At 37.0% G+C, this 24420-nt stretch overlaps 5 protein-coding genes across 6 annotated transcripts in view; 2 read left to right on the top strand and 3 right to left on the bottom strand.

Moving 5' to 3' along the window:
* The window catches only part of LOC129576317 (G patch domain-containing protein 1 homolog), a 51413-nt gene extending 27278 nt beyond the window's left edge, over nt 1-24135 (top strand). The window contains exons 2-5 of one of the 2 annotated variants that reach the window (XM_055461230.1): nt 21032-21146; nt 21252-22671; nt 22819-23001; nt 23080-24135. In XM_055461230.1, coding sequence (XP_055317205.1) covers nt 21083-21146; nt 21252-22671; nt 22819-23001; nt 23080-24064 — 2652 coding nt within the window. In that variant the 5' untranslated portion in view covers nt 21032-21082 and the 3' untranslated portion in view covers nt 24065-24135. Of the gene's footprint in view, nt 1-20715; nt 21147-21251; nt 22672-22818; nt 23002-23079 lie in introns of those variants that run through there. The other variant, XM_055461229.1, reaches the window with a different exon arrangement.
* LOC129576320 (uncharacterized) lies at nt 269-1520 on the bottom strand. The gene is made up of 2 exons (XM_055461233.1): nt 1067-1520; nt 269-979 (listed from the first exon to the last, which is right to left on the bottom strand). Exons 1-2 carry the CDS (start codon nt 1375-1377, stop codon nt 898-900), a joined length of 393 nt encoding a protein of 130 aa, XP_055317208.1. The 5' UTR covers nt 1378-1520; the 3' UTR covers nt 269-897.
* On the top strand, nt 5328-6800 carry LOC129576319 (uncharacterized). Its single transcript, XM_055461232.1, has 2 exons — nt 5328-5437; nt 5554-6800. Exon 2 carries the CDS (start codon nt 5569-5571, stop codon nt 6436-6438), a length of 870 nt encoding a protein of 289 aa, XP_055317207.1. The 5' UTR covers nt 5328-5437; nt 5554-5568; the 3' UTR covers nt 6439-6800.
* On the bottom strand, nt 9524-14972 carry LOC129576318 (chitinase-like protein Idgf4). The gene is made up of 4 exons (XM_055461231.1): nt 13875-14972; nt 13497-13688; nt 10099-10934; nt 9524-10027 (listed from the first exon to the last, which is right to left on the bottom strand). The coding sequence occupies exons 2-4, from the start codon at nt 13630-13632 to the stop codon at nt 9650-9652; spliced, it is 1350 nt and encodes a 449-aa protein (XP_055317206.1). The 5' UTR covers nt 13633-13688; nt 13875-14972; the 3' UTR covers nt 9524-9649.
* On the bottom strand, nt 15420-20774 carry LOC129576314 (transcription initiation factor TFIID subunit 3). Its single transcript, XM_055461211.1, has 7 exons — nt 20007-20774; nt 19701-19940; nt 16867-19633; nt 16586-16776; nt 16189-16475; nt 15981-16081; nt 15420-15886 (listed from the first exon to the last, which is right to left on the bottom strand). The coding sequence occupies exons 1-7, from the start codon at nt 20173-20175 to the stop codon at nt 15763-15765; spliced, it is 3879 nt and encodes a 1292-aa protein (XP_055317186.1). The 5' UTR covers nt 20176-20774; the 3' UTR covers nt 15420-15762.
* Nucleotides 24136-24420: the final 285 nt, after the last annotated feature.

Genomic DNA, 24420 nt, shown 5'->3' with positions numbered 1-24420 from the left:
GTTTTCGCCACTGAAATTCACAAATACAATGATTTTAAATTCTTCACCTTGATATTTGAATGAAATAATTCCATTGCAATTTGACGTGTGTCGTTCATTTTGCTGTAGTCTCGGCTATTTCTTTGGATTTAATTGATTACGGAAGAAACGTGCGAAAAGTGACACGTTTGCCGAAGAAATGTATGTAATAAATAAAAAGAAACCACAATTCATTATAAATTTACTTCTTTATTCGAAGCTTTTGAGATTATGACAAAATTTCGTTTGCACCTGAGTTGAACTAATAACATAATTTTAATGGTAATTTCATTTACATAGTAAACATTGGAATGAATTATCGCATCTTATTAACAAAAGAGTTTGGCTCAGTCTCAAATTTGCAGGTTCATTCTGACGAAACGGAAACATTGATTGTTCCATTGGGAAATTATATAAGGAAATTCGAAATGAAGATTGAATATTACATCAACATAACCTCAATACTGTTATATTGGCAAGTAAATTTACAGATTTCTTATTAACCGAATGAAGTTTATAAATCGAGTTGAATTCCGTACCCAATCTTCTCTTTCTTCGGCCGTCATGGTTGTGTCAATCATCATTTTCTAGCCATCGGGCCGCTATTTCACCTTTAATCCTATTTTTTTCCTCCTCCCAATTGTATCCAACCAAAATGGATCTGCACACTGGACACAAATAGCGATGGTGTAGCCCAATCTGTTGCGCCTGACGAGCAAAACAGCTCGCATGGATTGCGTTAGAGCCTCGTGTACAGCGAATCATATACTCCGGGAAAAGGAGATTAGGATTTAAATTAAAGCAGATAACACACTCCATTCAAAATGAAGTTAAATAAAAACTTATAGATAGCGTGATATCGTGCAGAGAATCTAAATTTCATTCCATTCTTTTTCCCCGGTAATACACTTCAAATCCATGTCCGTCGGGGGATAATGGTCCTCCGTCAATTTTTTGTAGTCTTTGAAAAAAAAACAACGAGTCACGAAACAAAGCAAGTCACGATTAGACTAGAGACAAATAATGAGAATAACAAATCAATGCTTACTCTGCCATCAATTCAGACCATCGTTTCTTAGATGCCTCTGTTTTCTGTGATATATACCACATACTTTCAAATTCAGCCTGACGTTGGGGATCTGAATGTACAATTTCTGGTGGTCGTGGAAATTGAGCTTCCGTTTCGGCAATTTTAGCTGCATATTCATCCCATGACCAATTGGGAAACCACTTCTCAATAGTTTTACGTTCGTATTTCTCACTATCCTCTTCTGACAATTGGAATGCTCGTATCATACCAGCAACCGCGTTTCCAGTCGATTCACATTCAAATTTCTCCTTCTTCGCGTTGGTATCCATAACGACGTTTTTATTTGATTTCAATTCGATTGAAAAGTATTAAAATTTCCAATTTAATTCTCAATCAAACAGCAAACTAGTTTCAATGTTTACTAATGTTTTTTAATACAAAGAGAATGTTTATGTGTCACTACGTCGTAAATTTCCGAACATTTTCATTATGAACACATTGGCGCTAGTGTCTGCGTTCATTGTCATGTGTATTGGTGAACTGTCAAACATTTGAAATAACAAATTTGCGCCTTGCAACAAAACATCACATCATCCAGTTTAGCGGAGTGCAACAACAAAATTCGCAACAATTGTGATTGAATTATGATATTACAAGCATGGTGTGCATGGACGAGCTCTTGGTGCAACTAAAGATTTCGAATAATATGGATTTCTGCAGCGATTTGGCGAACATTCAGTCGATTTTCAACTACGCCAATGAGTACATCAAACCATTGACAAAGACTCGATTCCGAGGAGGTGAGTGTGTTTGGTTCATCAATGAAACTGTCACTTTTCCAATGAAGTCAGTTGCTGTGCATATTATTCAAACTGTTTTCGTCAATTCATCATTTTTTTTTCATCCTCTAAAAACAATAGGCAATGAGCCGTACATAGCGGATATCGTCACAAAGGTGTTGGCAATCGGAAAGGTTATTTTGATGCGGCCACCTCCCGTTGCCTGAATTCGATGAACAATTGCGGAAAATTGTATTCTACCCTATGTTGAACACCAAAGCCACTTTCAAGTACGATCTGCCGAAGGCACTTTTGCATGCGTGCATTTGGGGTCTACATCTTGAACGACACTTTTGCGACATTATTGCATACACACCGATCTGGTTTGCGTATCAGTTCATCGACAATGTGGTGGAAAGTCTGAAATATGCCGATCCCTACGAGACGTTAGAGCGTGTCGAACAATTGGTACGTGCTGTGCTACAAATATCGCACGCTCGGATTTCTGTCAAATGAAGGCAGTGGACAAATAAATCATTCTCAACAAATATTTCGATGAGACAACGGATTTGATGCGCCCTCTTCTATTCGCCGGATGCGGAAAAGTTTGAGCAAGTACATGGGATTTGTGTTGAAGCATAATCTCAATATGATTGCGCATTGTTTCGAATTATTTCAAAAGCGGCCATCACTCAAATGTGATCCGATTGAGTACAATATCTTTGCGTTGATGGGCGAACGTGAGCCATTGACTGATGACCGTCGTGAGAGTTACAGTGACATCGTTCGCGATACATTACACCAGATGAACACAACGCTGCTCAACTCGCTGCAGTACAATGTGATGCAGGTGGATTGCAATGCATTCATGTACTGGGTTGAGGTTGACATCGACGAAGAATACAGACTACAGCGGCTGGTCGGCGAAGCAGCTTATACTGTTGAACAAATGTTCAATTTGAATGAATGTTTCACGCACGATGTGACCGCTCAATTGAAAGCAATTGTGATAAAACGATGACATGATGCTGAACCAATGTACGGACATGGACAACAACTATCAATAGGTCATGCCACCATTCGAGAAAGTAAGAAAAACCGAAAAATTTTACACCAAGCGAAAACGCTTGAGATGGAAATCCAAGTGAAAATATCAGAATTGGAACAAGCTTTACAAATGGAGCGTTCACGTTTGGCCTCATTCCGTCGCAAGAATTATCACAATTGAGCAGCAGCTAAAATCCAGACACCGAGTGTTATTGCTCAAGCGCTCAACACACACACATAATTGTATCATGAATAGAAATTGAAAAGTGCTTTTTTCACTGTTTTGCAAGTATTATTATTATTGTAATCAACTTGAATGTAGGCTTATACAAAGAAAAATGGATTTGATAAGGATGATGATGATTCTTTTCTACGCTGGATACTGTTGAATATTTATATTATTTTATTTGATTATTTTCGCTTTGTGTCTCCTTTTTTTACCGTCTTGATTGAATTAATTCAATTTATCGAAAATATATACGATGAAATATGATTGAAATTGTGGTCTTTTTCTTCTATTCATTCTTGTGCAAGTGTAGTTTGATTTCTATCCCATGTAAGTGCGGTTTTATGTTAGTTTTCGCCACTGAAATTCACGAATACAATGATTTTAAATTCTTCACCTTGATATTTGAATGAAATGAATTCATTGCAAAAAATCAACTTACGATATTGCATGCTCGGGCATGTCCACCGCAGCTGCCACACGTTTGCAGCGGTACAACTTCAGCAAAGGAACTAACCCACTGATAACTGCAATCAAAGCATTTGTATTCGATGAGAAATAATTCCATTGCAATTTGTCGTGTGTCGTTCATTGTGCTGTAGTTTTCGGCTATTTCCTTGGATTTAATTGCTTACGAAAGAACGTGCGAAAAGTGACACGCTTGCCGAAGAAATGTAATGTACTGTACTGAGCTGAGGTTTTTGAAGCCGAATGAAATGAGTACATTCATTTCACATGACCCAATGTTTCGTCGTCAATCATCCAAACGAGCAAATAAAAAGCTGGCTCCAGCACAAGCCATAACAATCAAAAGTGTATATCAGCAGACAATTGCGTTCAATAAACGCTAAAAATCAAAATAATTTGCGACTGGTCACGAATATCGAAAATGATATGATTTCTGTATACGTCGATGCAATTAAAAGACGTTGAGATATTGTTTTTGTTTATATTAAAAAACATTTGTTTATATGAAATAAACCGAAATTCGTTGGAAAAGAGTCGCGCAAAAATCGATAACGAGAGAAAAACAACAAGTAACAAACTTGCATTTGAAATGGCATTTTTTAATTTTGTTCGACTTGCTTTGTCACTTTGAGATGGTCAGTATTTAGAGGTTCTATTGACGTATACATTTTTCACATAAACTTTGCGGTTTTTTGTTTTCATGATAATCACCTTTGCTCATCACCACTTTTCTATAAACACTTCTTCGAATATGATCGGTAAGTGTTACTCATATGAACACATCAAACATTTGTACTGCTTTCGGTTTCTTCTCATGTTTTTTTTTTGTTTTGATAATTTTATCAGGTATTTTGCGGCGAAAGACATTGAAAATTTTGAAAAAATGCAACTTTCATAACATTTCTCTCGATTTATTTTTTTGGATGCCGTATAAGAAATAGGGCAAAAAATTATGATATCTCCAAAAATCTGCCGGGCTAATGGATTCTCTGTTCAGAAATGTAAGGAATCTCCATTTTGGCAATTTGATCAGAAAAATCTTGTTCAAGAAGCACATTTGCTGTATTCATTGCTTCTGGTGATTTAGAGTCAATCTCGCCTCTACATCATGCACATAAGATTATCTCTATCATCACTATCATCATCAAGATCATGGTAAATGTCCAAATTAGTTTCTAGTATGGTGATTCTAAATTACGATCTACGTTCAGGCATCGGTGAATTAAATGAACTATAAAAATAGGCCTTAAATTATATATCTTGAAAATATGTTGTGTGAATGAGACTAAATCGTTTCTTTTAGATTATGATAAATAATTCTATTGTGTTATCACAACGCTTCATCGACAGAATTTCTATTAGTGCAACTGCTATGCGCCACATTGACATCCAAATTATGTCGAATTCAATCAGATGAAGAAAACACAAATTTACGATCACGATATTTATTTGAATGAAAAGAGTTAACACCGTTAGCAATGGAAAAGTTGATAAAATAAGTCCGTTAAAGTCTATATGCAGGCGCAAAGTTACCGGTCATACAAAATTAAATAGATTAATACATAAAGTAATGCATATCAACAAAAACAATGTTCTGAATCACATGCATATGACACATGTGCTTATTCACTTTGTTTATATATTATCATCATACCGATAACTAGGCAGTAAGCCAGTGAACACCATAATTTTGGTGTAAACGAAAAGAAAATATATGAAACAGTATCGAATACAGTATTGAAGTATTAAAACTCGTATAGGAATTCCGACCAATGTTTGAATGAGCAACATTCACCTTATTATGAGTGATTTCGTTTTAGTATCCGAAACCAAGTGATAAAAAAGTATTTTGAGTGTTATAAATTAAAGGTAAAGTGTGATACTGTCATCGATTTTGGAGATGTCAAGAAACAACGGTGTATTTGTGAAATAATAATATTTTGATCATGTTTTTATCAAATCTGGCGAAATTCGTCCTTTAATAGATTACAAGTCATACAATGGGCCAATTGATCGCTAAGCTAATGAAGCGTGAATGTCGTACAAAATTGAAATGTTTGAAGACTATCGATGACTCTTGCCTTGCGCAAAAATACCCGAAGACACTACAGCGATTGGATATAATGTCATATATTGGACGATTTTATAAGGATGAGCTGAACACATTTTTCAAACTGAATCCGAATGTACGCAACCTTGCCATCCACGTATTTTGCATGTTGATGAATCAAAGCTCGCTCATCGAATCGAACATCAAGTTAGATGATTTAACCATTGACGATTGGAAAGTATTGGATGAAGTATACGATCTATTGAATTGTCTTCATGAGCGTGGCTTTTATAAACGATTACACTACTATGCGGTAAATCGTATCCCACCAAAAGATAAGCTAGCAAAATTGCCTGGTCTTGTTACGTTATTCGTACATTCATGGAATAATGATCGGGTGATTGAACTTCCAGAACTGTCTAGCCTGAAAGAACTGATTTTTTATAGTAACCATATCTACAAAGAATTGGAAAAAATTCCTAATTTATGCATTAATCTCGAGCGATTAGTCATTGTTGACGCAATTTTTGATGACATTTTGCCGTTCATTCGCCATTCAATGAAATTGAAAGAGATCGAAATTAAATTTCTCAATGAAAATACACTAGACATTGTAAGGCTAGATAATGAACGCAAAAAACTGAATGGAGCACAAAAAGTGATCATCTTCGTTAGCGACAAACTTTATTTTGCGACAAAGTGCATTACAAACGATGTTATTCTCGATTTAATTGAAATAAAAAACAACGATCCGCATGAACAAGCACACAATTTCCAATCGCAATTTTTCCATTTATTTTCGGAAAACAGAGTTTATTAGTTAGAAGTATTGATTGTTTCGGCAATTTTTTTTTCTTAATACCAATTATTATTTTCTTTAAATGTACAATTTTTACAATGAAAACCGAACAGTTTTTAATTATTTTATAATTATTCATAATATTTCAATGAATAAAGTATCAAAAGTTTATTTTTGTAATCAAACGAATGCAAAAAATGATCGGAGTTGGATTCTTTGAGTGAATGTGATATAGAATTTTGTGATAAGTAGTTTATAATGTACTGATATGTTGGTAACGCTACTAAGTTCAGAACTCAACCGAATATGAACAAATACTTTAAATAATTTTTCACTTGAAGTTTCACTGTTCCCCCCAAAATATATATGATTAAATTATCAGTATAAGATGAAATCATGAACTTAACTTTATAAAATCATTTTAACTTCGATTACAGTACTCATTCAAAGTATTCAAGATCGCATGAATGTTCGAATGAGCATTGAGCAACACATACCGATAACTTTCGAGAAAAGAGTAGTGTTTATGAAAAGTATTTTTTTTTCTTGAAATTTTCTCATTTAAAACAAAATTTCTTACATTATTGTGGAAAAACATTTCACATCAGAATAGATAAGCAGCTGTTGAAGGTGAACAAAAATTTAAATTGATTTCATATCTGTGAGAAATTGTAAAATAATTCAACACATTTGATATTTTCCTTCTAAAAGCTACACTTTTCACTCGTATACAGCATATAGCATCCACTGAAGCCTGAACACAATGGGCCAATGTGTTGGCAGGAAAAAAAATAATCCACATCAAATCGCTAAACAGAACCAAAACCATGTGAATGTTGCTGAAATAGCTCCACTAAATGACCGACCTCCTTCGGCCGTATTCAAATTGGATAAAGATTGCTGGAATGAAGTGTTCAATTGGCTGTCCATGTTTGATGTACATTCATTTGGTCGAACGTGTAAGACATTTCAACGGGTTGCCGGCGAATATTTCCAATGGAAATACCGATCAATTGCTTTATGGAGTAAAGACGGACGTGTAAAGACTCCTCGAGGTCGAATATGTGATTTCGTTCAATACGTCCAACGAATTAGATTTGATTATAAATTGAATGAGCACCTTACATCAAAACTCGTCACTGTTAAACACTTGGAACTCGTTGGTGTCACCCTAACTGAATCGAGAATCAAGTCTTTTGAACAAATTCTGAATGAAATCGAAACGATTTCAATGGAGAGATGTAGATGCGATATGAATGGTGGTGTTTATCAAAACTTACTCAAACGTTGTACAAAACTAAAATGCCTGAAGATTGGCGATGAACTTGTGGTTCATTGCCTTCCACAAAAATATCCTGACACACTTCAGCGGTTGGACATATTATCGTATGATAAACGCTTTGTGAACGATGAGCTGAACAAATTTTTCAAACTAAATCCAAATGTCCGTAATTTTGCCATCAATGCAAAATGCATGTCATTGAATCGACAATCTCTGGTGAAATGCAACGTCAAATTGGACGATTTGACCATTAAATACGTTTCAGCTTGGGAATTTTACAATATTTTGAATGATCTTCATCAACGTGGTTTTTATAATCGATTGCACTTTTATGTGTATGATCGTCCGTTAGAACAGCAACTAGCAACAATGCCCGGACTGGTTACATTACAAGTGGCATATGATCGGCTGGTCAAACTACCACCATTAACTAGCCTGAACGAACTCATCTTCGATCAAATAAACAAAGAAGATGTAAAACAAATTCCCAATATGTGCATCAATCTCGAGCGATTAATCTTTTGTCGGGCGTTTTTGTGTGACATTTTGCCATTTGTTCGCTTTTCACGTGAACTGAAAGAAATCAGAGTGAAACACTTCAACGGAATTAAATGTTTAGATATTACAGCACTGAATAATGAACGAAAAAAACTGAATGGAGCACTAAAATTGATCATCTACGTTAGCGAAGACATTTATTTGGCAACAAAATGGACAAGGGAAATTAATCTCAATTTCATCGAAATACAACGCATCGAATCGCATGAACTCACACACAATTTACTACCATCACATTTCTTTGTTTAATATTTATTGTTGGTTTATTCTCTTCTTCTGGCCATTGCCCCGCGAAACATGGCCACTTCGGATTTCTTTAAGAATAAAATTAGTGAAAAAATTGAGATGAGGTATGAAAAATTGTTTCATTTTTCTTCTCCTGATCCATTGCTTTGGCTACAATCTCTTTTAGAGTGCACATTTACACCCAATTCTTTTAATTCGTCTATTATTTCATTTTTCACTTCATCTGTAGAATTTGCTGCGTGATTGCAATCGGTTTCAGTGATATCCTCCAATGTATCATTGTCGTCAGACGCATCACTTTTTTGTTCAGACATCATCAAAACTTATTGTTATTGACAGTAACTTATTGTTTGATTTTTCTATTCAATACGTTTGATGATTTTGCAGCAACTGAAATGTTTCGGTGACATTTTTTTAAGAGCCAACTAAAATCTTGTTGCCATACTAACTACACCTTAGTTCACGAATTCTTTTCTGCCCAACTGAACGTAAATTCAATCGAAAGTCAACTGAATCGCAAAAATCGCCATCTTGTGATAGAATTCCAAATCTACAGTTCAAAAAGTTTAAATTTCGAAACGAACAGTTTATTTGCCTTTCAACATTTGTTTTAATTTGTTTCATTTTTCTATGGGAATCCCATGGCGAACTGATAACAATTTTGCTTTTTTTGAAGGAAATCCCAAAAAAACTGTATGTTATCATGAGTGTTTTTTTTTCTCTCTAGTTGCTTCAAAATATGCCACTTTTCTACAATAACGTTTTATGTCTTGTATCAAACATTCGACTTGCTTCAACAAAGGTTCTTTTTGTCGTAACGACAAAATGTTATGTTACTTCTTGCCTTTATCTATTCTCTATCAATGGCATTAATTTCAAATTTTACGTCTGTAAAGCAAATAACTCAAAAATGTCTTCTTACATTTAGGAAAGATTGACAAAGTTCTGCACAACGGAAGTGAAGCTAATGTAAGTGCGATAAGTGCGATAAGTCATAATGAAATGAAACACCGGGTTGTGTTGATTATTTGTAGGAATTTCTAAAGTTTTTTTTTTTTTATTCAATTCGTATATATTTGTTTTAACATAGAAAATGGCGAATTATTGTCGCGTTTCCTTCGTATTTAGAAAGAAATCAGATGAGATTTAGTTTGGTTGTTGCAAGCGGTATTTGGCGGCACGCAAAATTGGGTACTTGTCACCGGTGCATGAGCCACGGAAATCGTCGTTGCCCAAATCATGAATGGCAACGCCAGCAAGATTCTTGCGGACGACGTAGGTCGCTTTACTTTGTGCGGTCTCTGGATCTTCGTAGCCGACCCACAATCCATAGTTGCCACTTTCGTCTGGCAAACGGTAGGCATAGGTTCCATAACGATTAGTTGGATCACGTTGAATGCGCAATGGTTGGTGTTCACCTTTCAAGTGACCGTTGCTTGGGTTTGGCAATAATCCACACACTTCTGGATAGCTCAAGAAGCCCGGTGTTCCAGTTTGGATGCCAGCTTGGCCTGGGTTTTCAACCTAAATTCAAATCAAACGAATAAATTGTAATGATTGTCATAAAATACTCTCTTTGTCAAAAGAAAACTCACTTCGAGAATTGGTGGAACACCGGTTCTGGTGGAATCCGTTGTCAATTGCCATGAGCGACCGTGTGTTGGGATGGCAACAATCAATTTATGGGCTGGAGCTCCGCCTTGCAACCACAAGTTGACTTGGAAATCAATGTTACTTTCTGGGATACGATCATGCAAGCCATAGATTGGTGCTGGATAATCAGCTTCATTTGGATTACGGTCCCAGGTTTGGTAGTCGTATGCGGCGAGTGTGACAAAGTCAACATTTGGTATCAAATGTTGGATGTCGTAGTGAATCGTTGTGTTTTGATTTGGTAAAACGGTCAATGACAAAATGTAGTTGTCTGGACGAATGGCATCCTTGATTTGACGTATCAAATCTCTGAATGCGTTTTTGTGTACTTCAGCATTGGCATCAAGTGGCTTGCCAGCCAAACCGAGAGTTTTCTTTGTGCTGTACCAGAAGCTACCGATTCCGGAGCGGATACGTTTTGGTTTGTTTGCTTTGAATTCCCATCCGATGTCTAAACCATCGAAACGGTATGTTTTGATCAATGTGTATGCACTGTTGATGAAGATAGCGAATGCTTGTGGATTCTCCAACAATTGCAAGTAAATGTCATGGTTTGGATCAGCATTGCCACCGACGCCCAACAATACTTTCAATTTTGGATATTTGTTCTTGAGATTGGTCACTTGACGGTAGAGACCTTGGCCTTCGTCCAAATCCAATTTTTCGTTCAATGACTTCAATTTGTTTGTGTTTGGATCAAGTCCGGCCCATCCGTAGATCAAGACATCGCAGAATGACACAGCTGGCTCCAATTCAGGGATTGTGACCTTTCCAAGTCCTATGAAAAGAGTGGAAAAAATGGGAATGTTGAGTAAATTGTTGTAAAATAATAGCGCACGAAGTACTCTTCACTCGCATTAAAACCATTTCTTGCTTTTTATTTCTTTATTCTTTTTTTTCTGGGTTTTAACGGTTGCTTTATTGGTGTTTTTCATCATTTTTGTTGTTATTGTTAATTATATATATTATATGTATATTATGTGAACACAGTCGAAAATCTTTGACCAAGAACTTAGTAAAAAAAAAAATGACATAAAAAACAACTTGGAAAACAAAATTAAAAAAAAAAGTTCACCAAAGGCAAACGATCAACAATCGTGCTAAATTCTGTATTCCACGAAAAGCAGATTCAAAATTGTGCCGTCATAACTTTTAATTAGTTGACAGCCTTCAGTTCGAAAGCGGCTATAGCACGAGCATAGGCTTTGTGCTTACGGCGCTTAAACAGCTTAATTTGCATACAAGAGCATCACATATACGCAGAATAAACATTTACATTTATTTACATTTGAGCGATGATGCTTCATCTCCGGTCCAGTTGACGAGTAATTCTTTTGAAAAGAAGAGAAAGAAATGATCTCCACAATTGAACTTTACTTTGTTATTGTTTGATATGACCAAGTGGCTGTTTTCAAAATGATGTTCAAACTATTTAATATGCGAGGCTCATATGACTCACTGGTCATATGGTTAGAATACTTGAATAGCAAACACTGATAAAAATACTTGATGCAAAACTAATAAACAAAGTGAGAGAAAGAGAGAGAGGGGGAGAGAGAGAAAAAAAAAACGGCAGCTCGTTTGGAATACAAATAGAACGAGTTGATTTGATTTTCTCGAAATCTGCTTTGTTTGTTTTGATCGGTTTTGGCGTGACGGATATCTCATATTCACATGTATATTGATATATAAGTGTAATAGCAACAATTAGCTCCTATCGTTGTGTCATTGGCAAATCCGTTCCTAGAACTAATATCGATGATATGTCAGCCACATTCATATGGATGATTTGAATATTTGAGCAAAGCAGTTAAAAATGAGTGGTTTTTATTGAAAATCCATTTCAGATTAAAATTGAATTGATAAAATCAGTTTATCACTTTTTGTTTCTCTATTCCGTTTCAAACTAAATTAATTCCAATTTCAAGAATTTTGTTGTTGTTTGTGATGTTGATAAAGAAGGAAGAACGAAAACTATTTTTTTTTTGTCTTGTTTTTCAAAATAAATCGATAACTGAAAATTATGCGTGTTTCTTTTTTCTTCGATTTTATCAAATTGAATCTCATTCAATGCTGCAAAGGGTCGCTCCTAATCATTCGCTTCGATTGGTTGGAAACAGTCAAAATAGGGACAAACCATTGGTATCGCACAGATGTTATAATTATTGCACACAAACAGACCGAGAAAAAAAAAACCAACGGAAAATCGAATGAGGCCTAATCTTAATCGTTTCTGAATCCGTTTGCGATATAATTTTTTTGCTCTTCGTACAAAAACCCACCACCAAATGATAATGTGTGAACGAGAGCGCGAAGAAAAAATTGTCTCGGCATTTCACATAAACAATTTGATTGGTTTCGTTTTTCTAGGAAAAGCGCGCGACCGAGATGTAGTAATCAATTAACATGCATATCATTAAGTAACAACAAACAGTGCGAACGCTTGCGCTCGCGCTCACCCAAATGAATAAGTTTTGAGGATAACCTTCCCGACGACCTTTTCGAAATATTCGCCACAAGTCATATAGAATCGTGCTGCTGACATGGCATACAAAATCAAGTCACATATTACTAAATGTGTTTACCATACTATAAATTTCTTCATCCCTGTAAACAACACGAAAAAAAAAACAACACGAATGCAGTGCATTCGACTTGTTTGTATGTTTGTTGTTGCTTTTTTTTTGCCGCATTTCCGAAAGTATTCGACTCAATTAAATAATCTTTTAGCTCATCATTGTAACACACATAAATATCACTTGAAAAAAACTTAAAGTCCAAATGAAAAAATGCTGCCCCCAATAAGCAAATAGTGTTTCGTTGTTATTTCTCTCTCTCTCTCTCCTTAAACCAGAACAAGTAAGCGAAACGGCAACCGACAAAATTGATTTAAATGACAAAATAATTGTCAACTTTCGCGAATAAAATGATTGACAAGTTCTAGGAGATAAAGACGCGCAAAAAAAGTTTCCCTGTAACTATAAATCGAATGATTTAAAAAACCGTATTGATCGTTTAGCATGGAAATTTATCTGAATCGATGCTTGTTTTGCAAATACCACAGAAACAATATTCAATTTACGAGATACGGATTACGTCAGTTACGGCTTTATTCGTCATTTTTCTCTTTCTTTCGTTTCAATTTTATTACAGTTTTGCACCTCGTAATAATGGCATCACGTTTGACACTTTTTTTTTTATCTCAATCGATCGAGAATGAATCGCTAATACAACAATGAGTGAGAAATACTCTCTGTGAAAATTACGCGCTGAGATTGTTAGTTTTTTTTTTTCTTCTAATATTTATGGAGAGTGAGAAAAAAATACGCTTTATACTGACCTTCGCGGGTAAATGTGGTGCTGTTGTAAACACAAACGACTTTTTTTCCAGTGTCAATAACGCCGCTTTGGCGAAGTTGTGCATCAACGATGACCGTTGTGCTGATGGCAAACAGAGCAATTAGCAAGGCTTTCATCTTTGCCCCCACAAGCCCTTATCGAATTTTTGCACGTGAAATACTTAACTTCTCTTCTAAAACCATTGAAAGGAGGGAAAAAAAAGGAAAAAAAAATTTATATCAATCTAAGGCGTTTCAATTAAGAGTTTTGAAGAAAAAAAAATCCGAATAGAAAACGATTAGAATCACGAGTTTAAAAACAAAAGTGAAAAGAAAAAACTCGTTTCGACAATGCTGTGTGGTCAATAATCTCTACTTACGGATGCTTAGCACAATCACACGGTGTTGTGATGTTTTTCGTTAAAATATCCAAATTGAACTAAACTCAGTTGTCGACGAACCGTCGAAATTTAAATTATTTTCTCCGCACCGATGTTGTTCCTCACACAATTGTAAAACTGAAACGGAGCGACTGTTGATTAAAAGAATAAGTCACATCGTCGTATGTTTGCTTGTGCACACACACAGTAATCCGAATGGCTGTAGAGTGAGAGGGAGAGAGATATGCGATGGAAGTGTCGAGAAGGACAGTGTGATGCTGCTATCATCACCGGTTGTGTGTGTGTGTGTGTGTGCTCAGTCAAATGACCAGCCGCAACGGTGAATACCATTAAGCACTGTCCGTTTTTTCCTCTCCTCCTTATTGTTGTTGTCTCGCCGTCTCAAAATATGTAATGCAAATACCGAAAATGAGTGTGTTTAATGTTCAACATTGTGATATCAACGATTCTTTTGTTTTGTTGTTGTCTTCGTCGTCGACGTTATGCGCTCTATATCTTTATTGCTATTTCACTCTGTCCATTCTTATGTTGTTTGTTCACTCTAACCACTGTACATATTCATTTATAAAGACAAATTGCTTCATTTCTTGGTATATACTTTGTGGTCATCTTTGTTGTTTCAACTGCCTTTATCACCGAACGAAACATTGTGTTCGTTTTTTTGTTCGAACAATTTTGATGCGAGATAATCGTTTAACTTTTCCACAATTCCTAGTAAAATGGGGCATCATGTATGGATGTAATTGAATAAACGTTGACAATATGATAGCGCCAACTAACACAAACTAATTTAATTAAAAACTTTGAATGGATTGATTGAAAAACAATAATTGTTTTTTCTTCTCTAATCAAACATCTATTCTGACGCTATTCAACAATGAATTGGAAAAAAATGAGTGATAAAATAAGAGAAAAACTGCTTCTTATCGAATAGGAACGTTTAATGGATTAAGAGAAACAACAACCGAAAAATCTAAGATACTTTTTAATCTTGAAAATAGTGCACACGATGAATGAATTATTATGGAATCGGCAAATTATCAATAGCATCTATTATTTTTTCATGTCGTTATAATGATTTCGATGATAAGCTGTTCATCAAGTGGAGCTGTCAGACGATGATGAATTAGTAGGATTAAAAGGATAGAAACAATTTTCGAAACGTGCAATGAAATTTAGCATCTCTGGTACCACGGCACATTTTCATCGCGCTGGATACAGGAATTGCGATAAACGAGAAGACAATAATTAGCATCAACATCACACGGGCAATAGAAATGAGTAGAGAGTTTGAATAAAAATGAGTTGAGAGCGAGAGGAAAACATTGATGACTAACGCCATAGTCAAAAATTATGCGTGTAATGTGTATTATTATCTGTTCATGTGTTGTTCTTGATGATAATTTTGTAACTATAACAAATCGAGTACAAACAATTACGAAATGGAGTCAATTTTAAAATATTTTTTTTTTTTTTGTTTATTTTTCGGATTATTTTCTAATTTACTAAAGACGTACTATAAAGTTTGTTGGTTTTCAGATATTACTATGCATGTTTATTGATCAATTTCAATCATGTTCTTTTTTGTTGTTTTATATGAATGTTCATCGTGATTTATATATAATATATATTTCTCTATGTGCTAAGCAATTTTGTTTGTTTCTTCTCCGTGGCTTTTACAGTTTCATTTCGTTTTTTTTGTTGTTTTCATTAAATAGTTCAATGGGTATTTACATGTAACACTTATGCTTAAGAAGAGGGAAAATCATCATTCTCTGTAAAATGTGTGTGTAATTTAACAAATAAAAATCTAACGCTATTGAATAGGTGCTAGAAAAACGGGTAGAGTAGAAATGGTTTGGTCAATTTAATGATCCTTTTTGTCCTTTTTCTTGCGTTTCTTTTTCTTATCTTCCTGCTTTCGTGATATGCACACACGACAAAACCAGTCTTGATCATCACTTGGAGGAACTAGAATACCGACACATACCCTGGAATTCACAGTTTTTTTTTGTTTGCGAAAAAAAACAAACATAATCATTAGTTACAAAATAATTTTTTTCATTTCAAACGCTCACTACTTACCAATGATACCAATCATCACAGCCATCACAACCAATCATTGGCGTTCCGTCATCAACTAAACCGCAAGCCGGACAAATCCACACCTGATTATCTTCATTTGTCTACAAATAAAAGAAAATCGATAATGCAGTTTCCAACAGAGCAAATATTTCATTTTTGGCGCGCTTATTCTATCTCTCTTTATCTCTTCGTCACAAAGGTCATTTACCTGTTCGTTAACGGTTTGTATGACATTTTGTACGCTTTGAGGATCGATAATGGATTGATTGTCGAATGTTTGAGACTTTTTATCGGAATCGGCGGCAAACGAGGCACTTGCTTTAGACTTAGATTTTGAACCTTTCAAACTGCTCGAACCCTTCGGTCGACCACGACCGGACGGTGTTGCCGGCTGTGGTGTTGAACTTGCTATTGACGAATGATAGTCACTACGAATCGATGCCGATGCATCGAAATAGTCATTTCGAATCGGCGTACCGAAATCAGCTGCTTGTTCTAAAGAAGAGGGAAAAAAAGCGCAGGAAAAGCATAGAAACGTTAATCATCGAATGATTGAATTATTTTTGAAAGAAAAAAATCCGTTTTGAGATCAGATCAATGCTTACGTTGCTTTGATGATTTCTGTTTCGGCGGCCGTGTAATCAGTGCTGATATTCTGGCCAATTCAGGAGATGGCTCTCGTGCCATTTGTTCACCGGTGTCATCAACTTTTCCACATGAGCCAACACCTTCATCAGCATCACTTTTATCGCTATCGCCGTCCATTGCACGCCATTGCCGTTTCTTCTTCTTTGAGCTAGTTTGAAACAAAGCAAAAAAAACAACAACAATTGAGTATCAAACGAATTGAATCGAGGTGAAAATGAATGCGTTTTATATTCGTTACCTTTTCTTATTGATGGGAAAATCGGGTGTTGATGGTCGTGATGTGCGTGACGATGGTGACGACGATGATGGTGGTAGTTTGAGTGTCAATTTTGGAACGGTACTCGTTTCCATGTTGCTATTGTCAGTGTTAAATGTTGCATTGATATCGGAACTATCGCCAATTTGACTGTGATCCGGCTCCTTGGAGAAAGCATCGCGTTGCCATTCGGAATGCGCTTGTGAACTATAATATGAACTCGATGGCGTACCAATGCCATCGCTTGTGTCAAGCGATAACGCCGCTGCTGATCGTTCTCGTTCCTTTTTCTTCTCTCGTTTTTCTTTCTTCAGTGCTGATTTATCCTTCGGCGATTTTGTGTGTTCACCTTTGTTCTTTGACTTATCCTTTTTATCTTTCTTCTTTTTCAATTTAACCACACCAGTCTCTTTATCTTTTTTCTCCTTTTTCTCCTTGTCTTTCTTGTCTTTGACCTTTTTCCGTTTCATTTCGCCGCTGCTAAACGATGGATCTTGGTCCAAACTTGGCGATTGCGATGGATTCCGGCGCTTATCGTCGTCATCGCTATTGATAACAATCGGTGAATCGTACGGTTTCTCAACCGCATACGGTTGTTCGGCAAATGTTGGATTTGGATTGTTGAACATGACCGTTTTCTTGGAGCCAAAGCTTGTGTTCGGCGCATTATCTGGATAGTGTTTTTGTGACGAGTGCGGTTCGTTTATCGATGAATTCGACATGTATTCATCTTTGTGATGCGATCCCATGTTTAGTAGCGACGGTGGCATCAGTGGTGCCACATTACAGAACGGTTTTGGCGGTGCATTGACCATGTCATGCGGATGCTTGGCCATGTTTTCCATCTCATTTTGTGTGGGATCATTGAAATTGGGCCGCTTGAAACGTGACAAATTTGCAAAGTCAAAGTTTGGCAAACCAGGTACAAATGGATAATTTTGATCACGCGCCGGAAAATCGAAGCGTACCGATTGAAAGAGTGGATTCAATGGATTCAAGCCGGGCACCGCGAATTGATCGATCATGCCAACATTTGAGTTCATCGGATTGGGCCGGAATTCATCGTTCAGGAACATTTTCGTAATTAGATTCTGGTCGGGGTTTAGCGGTTGTTTTGGCATTACGATTTGTTGATCCATAAATTTCGGTGTTCTTGGTGCACGCTCTTTCTTAGCCAGCGGATCTTTTTTCTCCTTTTTAATTTTCGGCGGTTTCGGTTCTTTTGGCGGTTTATTCAATTTTTTCAACAGTTTCGACTTTTTGCTTGGTGCTATATTATCATCCAAATTGAGTGGGGTTCGATTCAAATCGGGCATTCCAGGCATATGTCCAAATTGAGCGGCACCGTCATAGCTATCGGCCGGATTGAATCCGTGACCGGCCATATGATGGTTAAGGTCATTGGGTGCTGTCATTGAATGCTGTAACATTGGATTCATCATGCGATCCAACTCGTGCGGATCTTCATTCGGTTTACTCATCAAATTGGACGATGTAGATGACAATTTCTTGAAGAATTTTATCTTTTGTTTGTCCGGTGAATTTGACAGTTTTTGTCGTTGTTTGATTTTCTTCATACTTTCCTTTTCGCCCACTGTATCGGGCAGCGCAAATGGATCAGTGGGTGTGGATGGAATGGCAAAACCTTCGATGGCATTCGGATTGAGACCCATCGCTTGTAGATTTTTCTTCGATAATTTCGACATTTTCTTTTTGCGCTGCTTCTCCGGCACCACAGCGAGTGTATCGTTGGCCGTCGCAAATGGCATTTTGTTGGCAGCAAGTTGCTTTTGTTTGCGTTTCTTTTTCAGTGCTTCCAATTTATCTTTCTTCTTTTTGGCTTTTTCATTGGCCGCCATCAATAGGTTCAAATCGACCGGTTCGTTCATACGGTCACGATCCATGGGACCGCCACCTGTCAAAACAATATGACTAAATGGATTTTTAATGCCCGAACCACCACTGCCACCTTTGGCTGCTTTCAATTGATTCAATTTCTTCTTCTTCTTTTGCTCTTTCAACGTGGCCGCTCCGTCGAGCTGTGATTTTTTCGTTTTCTTTTTCGGCAGTGGCTCGGATACCGTTTGTATGACCTCATACAATTTCACCTCTTTGCCCTTATCTTCATCACCGTACGCACCGTCGTTGGCATTCTGAGCATCGTTGCCATAGTTTTTGGATGTGTCAGAATTATCGTTCTTACTTTCCCGTTTGTTGGAATGATGTTTGCGTTCAATGGGCTCTGGTGTGGGTGTACGCTGCCTTGTTTCAATTACCGGTTCGGGTTCTTCTTCGATTATGATTGGTTTCTTTGCTTCGGGCAATTTGCCTTCGCGTGCCGGCGATATAAATCCACCTGTAGTCATGAAGCAACTAACAATTTCCCGTGTTGGTATTCCGATTGTGTTTGCATTCGGCACATTTTCGTTATTATTTGACGCCGACGATGGCGCTGTTAGCCGATGACTGGATACCAATTGCGATGGAGGCACATCGAACGGCCTTCTGAATGTGTTCTCATCACTTGGGGCACTCGTGTGATTCTCAACAATTGCCGTTTCGCCGATAACATTGATCGCTTCAACGCCCTCGTCAGCCACTGTCACATGTTCAAACACACCATTCTCATCCAATGTCATCCGTTCACTTATCTGGTTCGTGCTGATGTAAGTTTGAATAATGTTCGCACTATTATGTTCATCTTCAACATTTGGTTGAACGGCTGGTGGCTCTTCGGCCGGTGGTGTTTCTAAAATACAACAACAACAACAATACACATACAACTGCCGACATGTAATCACAATGCTGATAATTACCTTCATGCGGTTGAATTGGCGGCAAATGTTCGTGTATGTGAACGGGTCGTGTGACCACCTCCTTTGAACCCGGTTTGAGAAAGTTTAGATTCGATTCTTTCGGAATGGGAAATTTTGGTACGTTTACGATGCATGGCACTGAATCAACATTTGTTATGTACTCCTCTAAATCGGCTACATTTATATTAAGATCATTGAATGCTAACGCAATATCGTCTAAATTCGGTTCGGTACGTCCATCTAAAAGTTTTTAGATTGGCATTTAAATTCGTGCGATGGAGAGAGAAAAACAATCGATGCACTTACATAGTTCGGTGTAGCGTTGTGTTTGGCGCGTCAATTCCTCCAAATATTTGTGTAAAATATCGGTGAGCAATTCCAATGGTGTTGTCTGAATGGAATTCCAACCGATGGTTTGTGTAATTTGAGCCACAATCACTTTGGTTAGCTGTTGAATGTACGGTAATGATGACATTTTTTTTGTTGTTGCTTTCTTTTCATTCACTGCACCTTCAGTTTGACTTTTGCCAGAATGCAAAATTTAATTTGTTCGATTGCGAGGAAAACGCGATAGAAACACGCACTCACGCTTCACACACAACCTTTCAACTCTTCAAATAGCACCAATTCCTTTGTCACTTTGTTTAATATGCATATTTTCTATGGTGGAGCAATTAACACAAATTCGAAACAATCATCTTGGGTTACAAATAAATTTCCCGTTCAGTGAGAGAATGTTCAGTTTTGTTGGTATTATTCTCGTTTTATGACTGGGAGACTCATTAAACGTCAACGTCAAAATCGATTCACGCAAATCAACACGGTGTTTTTAATGGGACAACAGCTTTTTTTCCTCGTCTATCCATTTAAAAAATACGGCATTCGATTGCAAACGATGCGATTTTATGAATTGTTTCTCATTTGCATCGATCGAAATTTCAAGCATTTGCTAAACAAATGTCACATACACACGATAAACAGCATTGAGTATATGAACAATTTGGAGCCATCTTGAATATTATTTCATACCGCTATTGAGAGCGAGTTTTTTTTTTCAGTGTATGTACGAAGCTTGTTCGAAGAGGTCGCTGCGATCATGACATTTCTATTGTTTTGACACTTCACACTTTGCTAGTGTGTGCGATTGTCACTTCGGTGTTATTACGTTTTGTTGACGAATTCATCCAAACAGATTCAATTTCATGTGGAAATTTTCATTTTGAAATTAGATTTTTTTTGTTAGATTCTTTGGAGCGAAGAAATAATAGTTCTTGTAGTAGATTTAAAATCCAAATACTACTAATATTGTAGTTAACAATTGAAACATTTATTCGTTCGAATCGAATTGATGTACTGATTTTTCTGAAAATATTGATTTAAAAATGGCAAGTGACGATGAAGATGAGCTGTGCCGCTTCGGAACTCCATTGGATCCGATTGAAGAAGGTAAATATTTACAAATGAAAATTGCATCGAAATGGCCATCATTCATGGAAAATTGCGCATGTTTCATAATTTCAAATCCAAAACGTTTTTGTCTACCCGTTTCAGATGAAGTGCCAACAACGAAAAAGATCACATTAGCCGATCAAATAGCGGTGGATAGCAATGGGAAGCGTCGATTTCATGGTGCATTCACCGGTGGATTTTCGGCCGGGTTTTGGAATACAGTTGGATCTCGCGAAGGCTGGACACCGAGTGAATTCAAGAGTTCGCGTGGTGAAAAGGCATCGCAACGAGTGCAGAGGCCGTCTGATTTTATGGACGATGAGGATATGGGTGAATTCGGTATAGCACCACAACGAATCCAAACGACAGAAGATTTTGCACCGTCCGAAGGTCGACAGAAAAACAAGCGAAAATTGCAATTGGATACGGCACAAGGGCCAATCCCTGGTGCTCCGGTGCTGGAACTAGTATTGGAATCATGCCGTGATAGGGCTGCTGTTAGATTATTGAAACGAATGGACAAAAGATACGCGGCGGCACTTTCGAAAAAACCAAAAAAACCAGAAGAGCCACCCGTTACAGAGTCGGAAGATGAAACAATGGAAACGAAAGAAGCGAATAAACCAGATGAAACATCGGAAGCGGCATCACAAGAAAAGGTGTACAAGTGTGATATGGGGCCAATGCGTCGACCACGAAGAGATAGCGAAGGCAGTAGCAGCGATGACGAAGAACTAGTCTTTGACGAAGATGAATTTGATGCAATTTTCAAAAATTTCAAAATCAATCGCTTCGGATTGGACTACAAGGGATTGGATAAAGGCAATTTTTTTGCAACCGTTGGATCTGAAGTGCCAATCATTCAAAATAACTTCAACAGTTTATCGTCTTTCACAATGGTCGATCAGAATAAGAAAAAGGTGACGATACGAGGTCAAGCGTTTGGTGTTGGTGCATTCGAAGAAGACGACGATGATATTTATGGCCGAGATGACATGAGCAAATATGATTTTCGATTGGAAAACAAAATTGAGAGTGGATCGTCAAAGAGCTCAAGGTATAAAGAACGGGGATTTATTAGTGGCTTCAGCGATGCATCGTCTGTCAGTCGAATTGCATCGAAATACGTATTTAAAGTGCCACTTCCATTTGGATTCGAGCCGAGAAATTGGATGAAACGAAAGAGTCGATTCGGGCCTGAAGTTGCCGGTTCCAGTTCGTCATCGATCAAAGGACCGGCTGATAAAGTGATTGGACGACATGATTTAACACCTGATCAACGTGGAGAGCTGCTGGGTGATAAAACAGCTAAGAAGGATACAGTTAGTGATATCGATGCGAAATTGAAGGCAGCCGGCTTGAAAACTATGAACTTTACATCTGGTGGAATTGAAAACAAGTCAGATGATGGACCAAAACCAACAACGAGTGACGACTTGAGCGCGAAAATCGAAGAAAACTTGACAAAAATACGCAATAAATCGTTTGTTGTGCCAGAGTCTATACCGCAAATTTTTGACAGGTAAATGAGAATTTTCGGAACAATTTTATTTTCTGTTGAAATGTTCGCCTTTTTCGCTGTTTTTATTTTTATTTTTTGAAAATCTCTTCAGATCTTCTTCCATCAATATCAATTTACCTTTTTTCAAATCATATGAATAATTTCCAGATTCACGGCTTCAAACGACTCAAAACCATTATCTGAGCTAGATCCATCCGAGACAACGAAAATCAAAGAGGTACCAGCTGCTCCAGTCGTGCCGAAAGAGGTAAAAAAAGTCATTCGTACTAGAAGTACTTGGGTGCCGTGTCAATTGCTTTGTTATAAGATGAATATGGAAACGAATGTGGGGTAAGTTTTTTCTCCTTTTCATACTAGATTTTCCAATTTTTCAAACTGAAAAATAACTCTCAATTTTTTTCATTACAGAACAAATCCCGAGAAAGGTAAAACATTTTCGCTATTCGAATGTATTGCAAGCACCGAGTCAGCACGTCGAAATCGATTAGAATTCACGAATGTTCGACAGGATGACAGTGAATGGTCTGAGCTGAAGAAAATTGAAGAAAAGTCAGTGGAACGAGCGAATCAGGCGAAATTGATTCAAAATGAACTCACCAATAAAATTGTGTCAAAAGAACTTCCCGCTTTAGTTGTCGAGAGAAAACCACTCGGAGGAGCTCCAGAGCCAGGTGCAAAAATTGAAATAAAGCCTGAACCACCAGTTGCAAAACGAAATAAGCCGAAGACTGAGCTAGAGATGAAAATAATCGACGCACAACATGAGCATCCATCGAAAAAGAAAGATATTTTTAAAGCAATTTTTGACAGTGACACTGAGAATTCGGAAGGAGATGAAGAAAAGGAAGAAAGTAGTGGAATGTCAACTGTTCCAAAACCACCGACAATTAATGCTGATGTAATGGCTACACTGACACGACCATCCACTTCGTCAGGCGCAATTTATGCACAGCTCCCCGACGAAGCATTCAAGCCAAAGTCAGCCAGAGAAATAAACATTCTACGGAACACATCTCCGCCCCGTGGTATTTTCAGTGGCTTAACCAAGAAAATGGAACCACCAGCGAAAATTGACTCGGCCGAAAATAAATCCAGTGAATCAATTGAAGATAAGGAGGAAGATTCAAACGCCTATGGACCAACATTACCGCCATCTAAACCATCCAGTTCACATAATGGAAAGTCAGACATTTCAACAGCATCAAGGGATAACCCAAATGCGCTGGCTTCAATTTCGTTGGGCAAAACAAAAGTGATTTACGAGGAGAAATGGATTGAAAAATCGGAAGAAAAGGAGAAAAAGTCCAAAAAAGAAAAGAAACACAAGAAAGATCGCGACAGACATAAGAGTAAAAAACAGAAAAAAGAAAAACATAAGAAGAAAAAGCGATAAAAATGTGATCATTGTTCAAATACAATTGAAATTGAATTCAAAATTTAATTGAATAAAAATATAAATTTAAAGGAAATTTTGTTTTGATTTTTCATGTTAAAATCACAATGCTTTTTTTGTGAAATTGGATTTTTCCCAAGGATATACTCGCCATTTGAATCTTCTATTTTAGCGGTCGTTCACCGTATGTGACATTTTTATAGATATAGTAGTAGTGCCGCCATATAAATGACACAGGGAAAAAATTGTTTGCTTCATATCTGGACTGACGTTAAAACTTACTTGAAATAAATTCTCTGTGAAATTTTGTTTTTTTCTTGAACTAAAATGGCAAATAGTACGAGCTCCACCACAAG

This window comes from Sitodiplosis mosellana, unplaced genomic scaffold, assembly GCF_009176505.1.
Source record: "Sitodiplosis mosellana isolate CC-2019 unplaced genomic scaffold, AAFC_SMos_1.0 Smas_scaffold_6181, whole genome shotgun sequence".
Lineage (NCBI taxonomy): Eukaryota > Metazoa > Arthropoda > Insecta > Diptera > Cecidomyiidae > Sitodiplosis > Sitodiplosis mosellana.
Note: the sequence above shows the minus strand (reverse complement) of the source record. Positions and strands in the feature narration are given on the sequence as shown.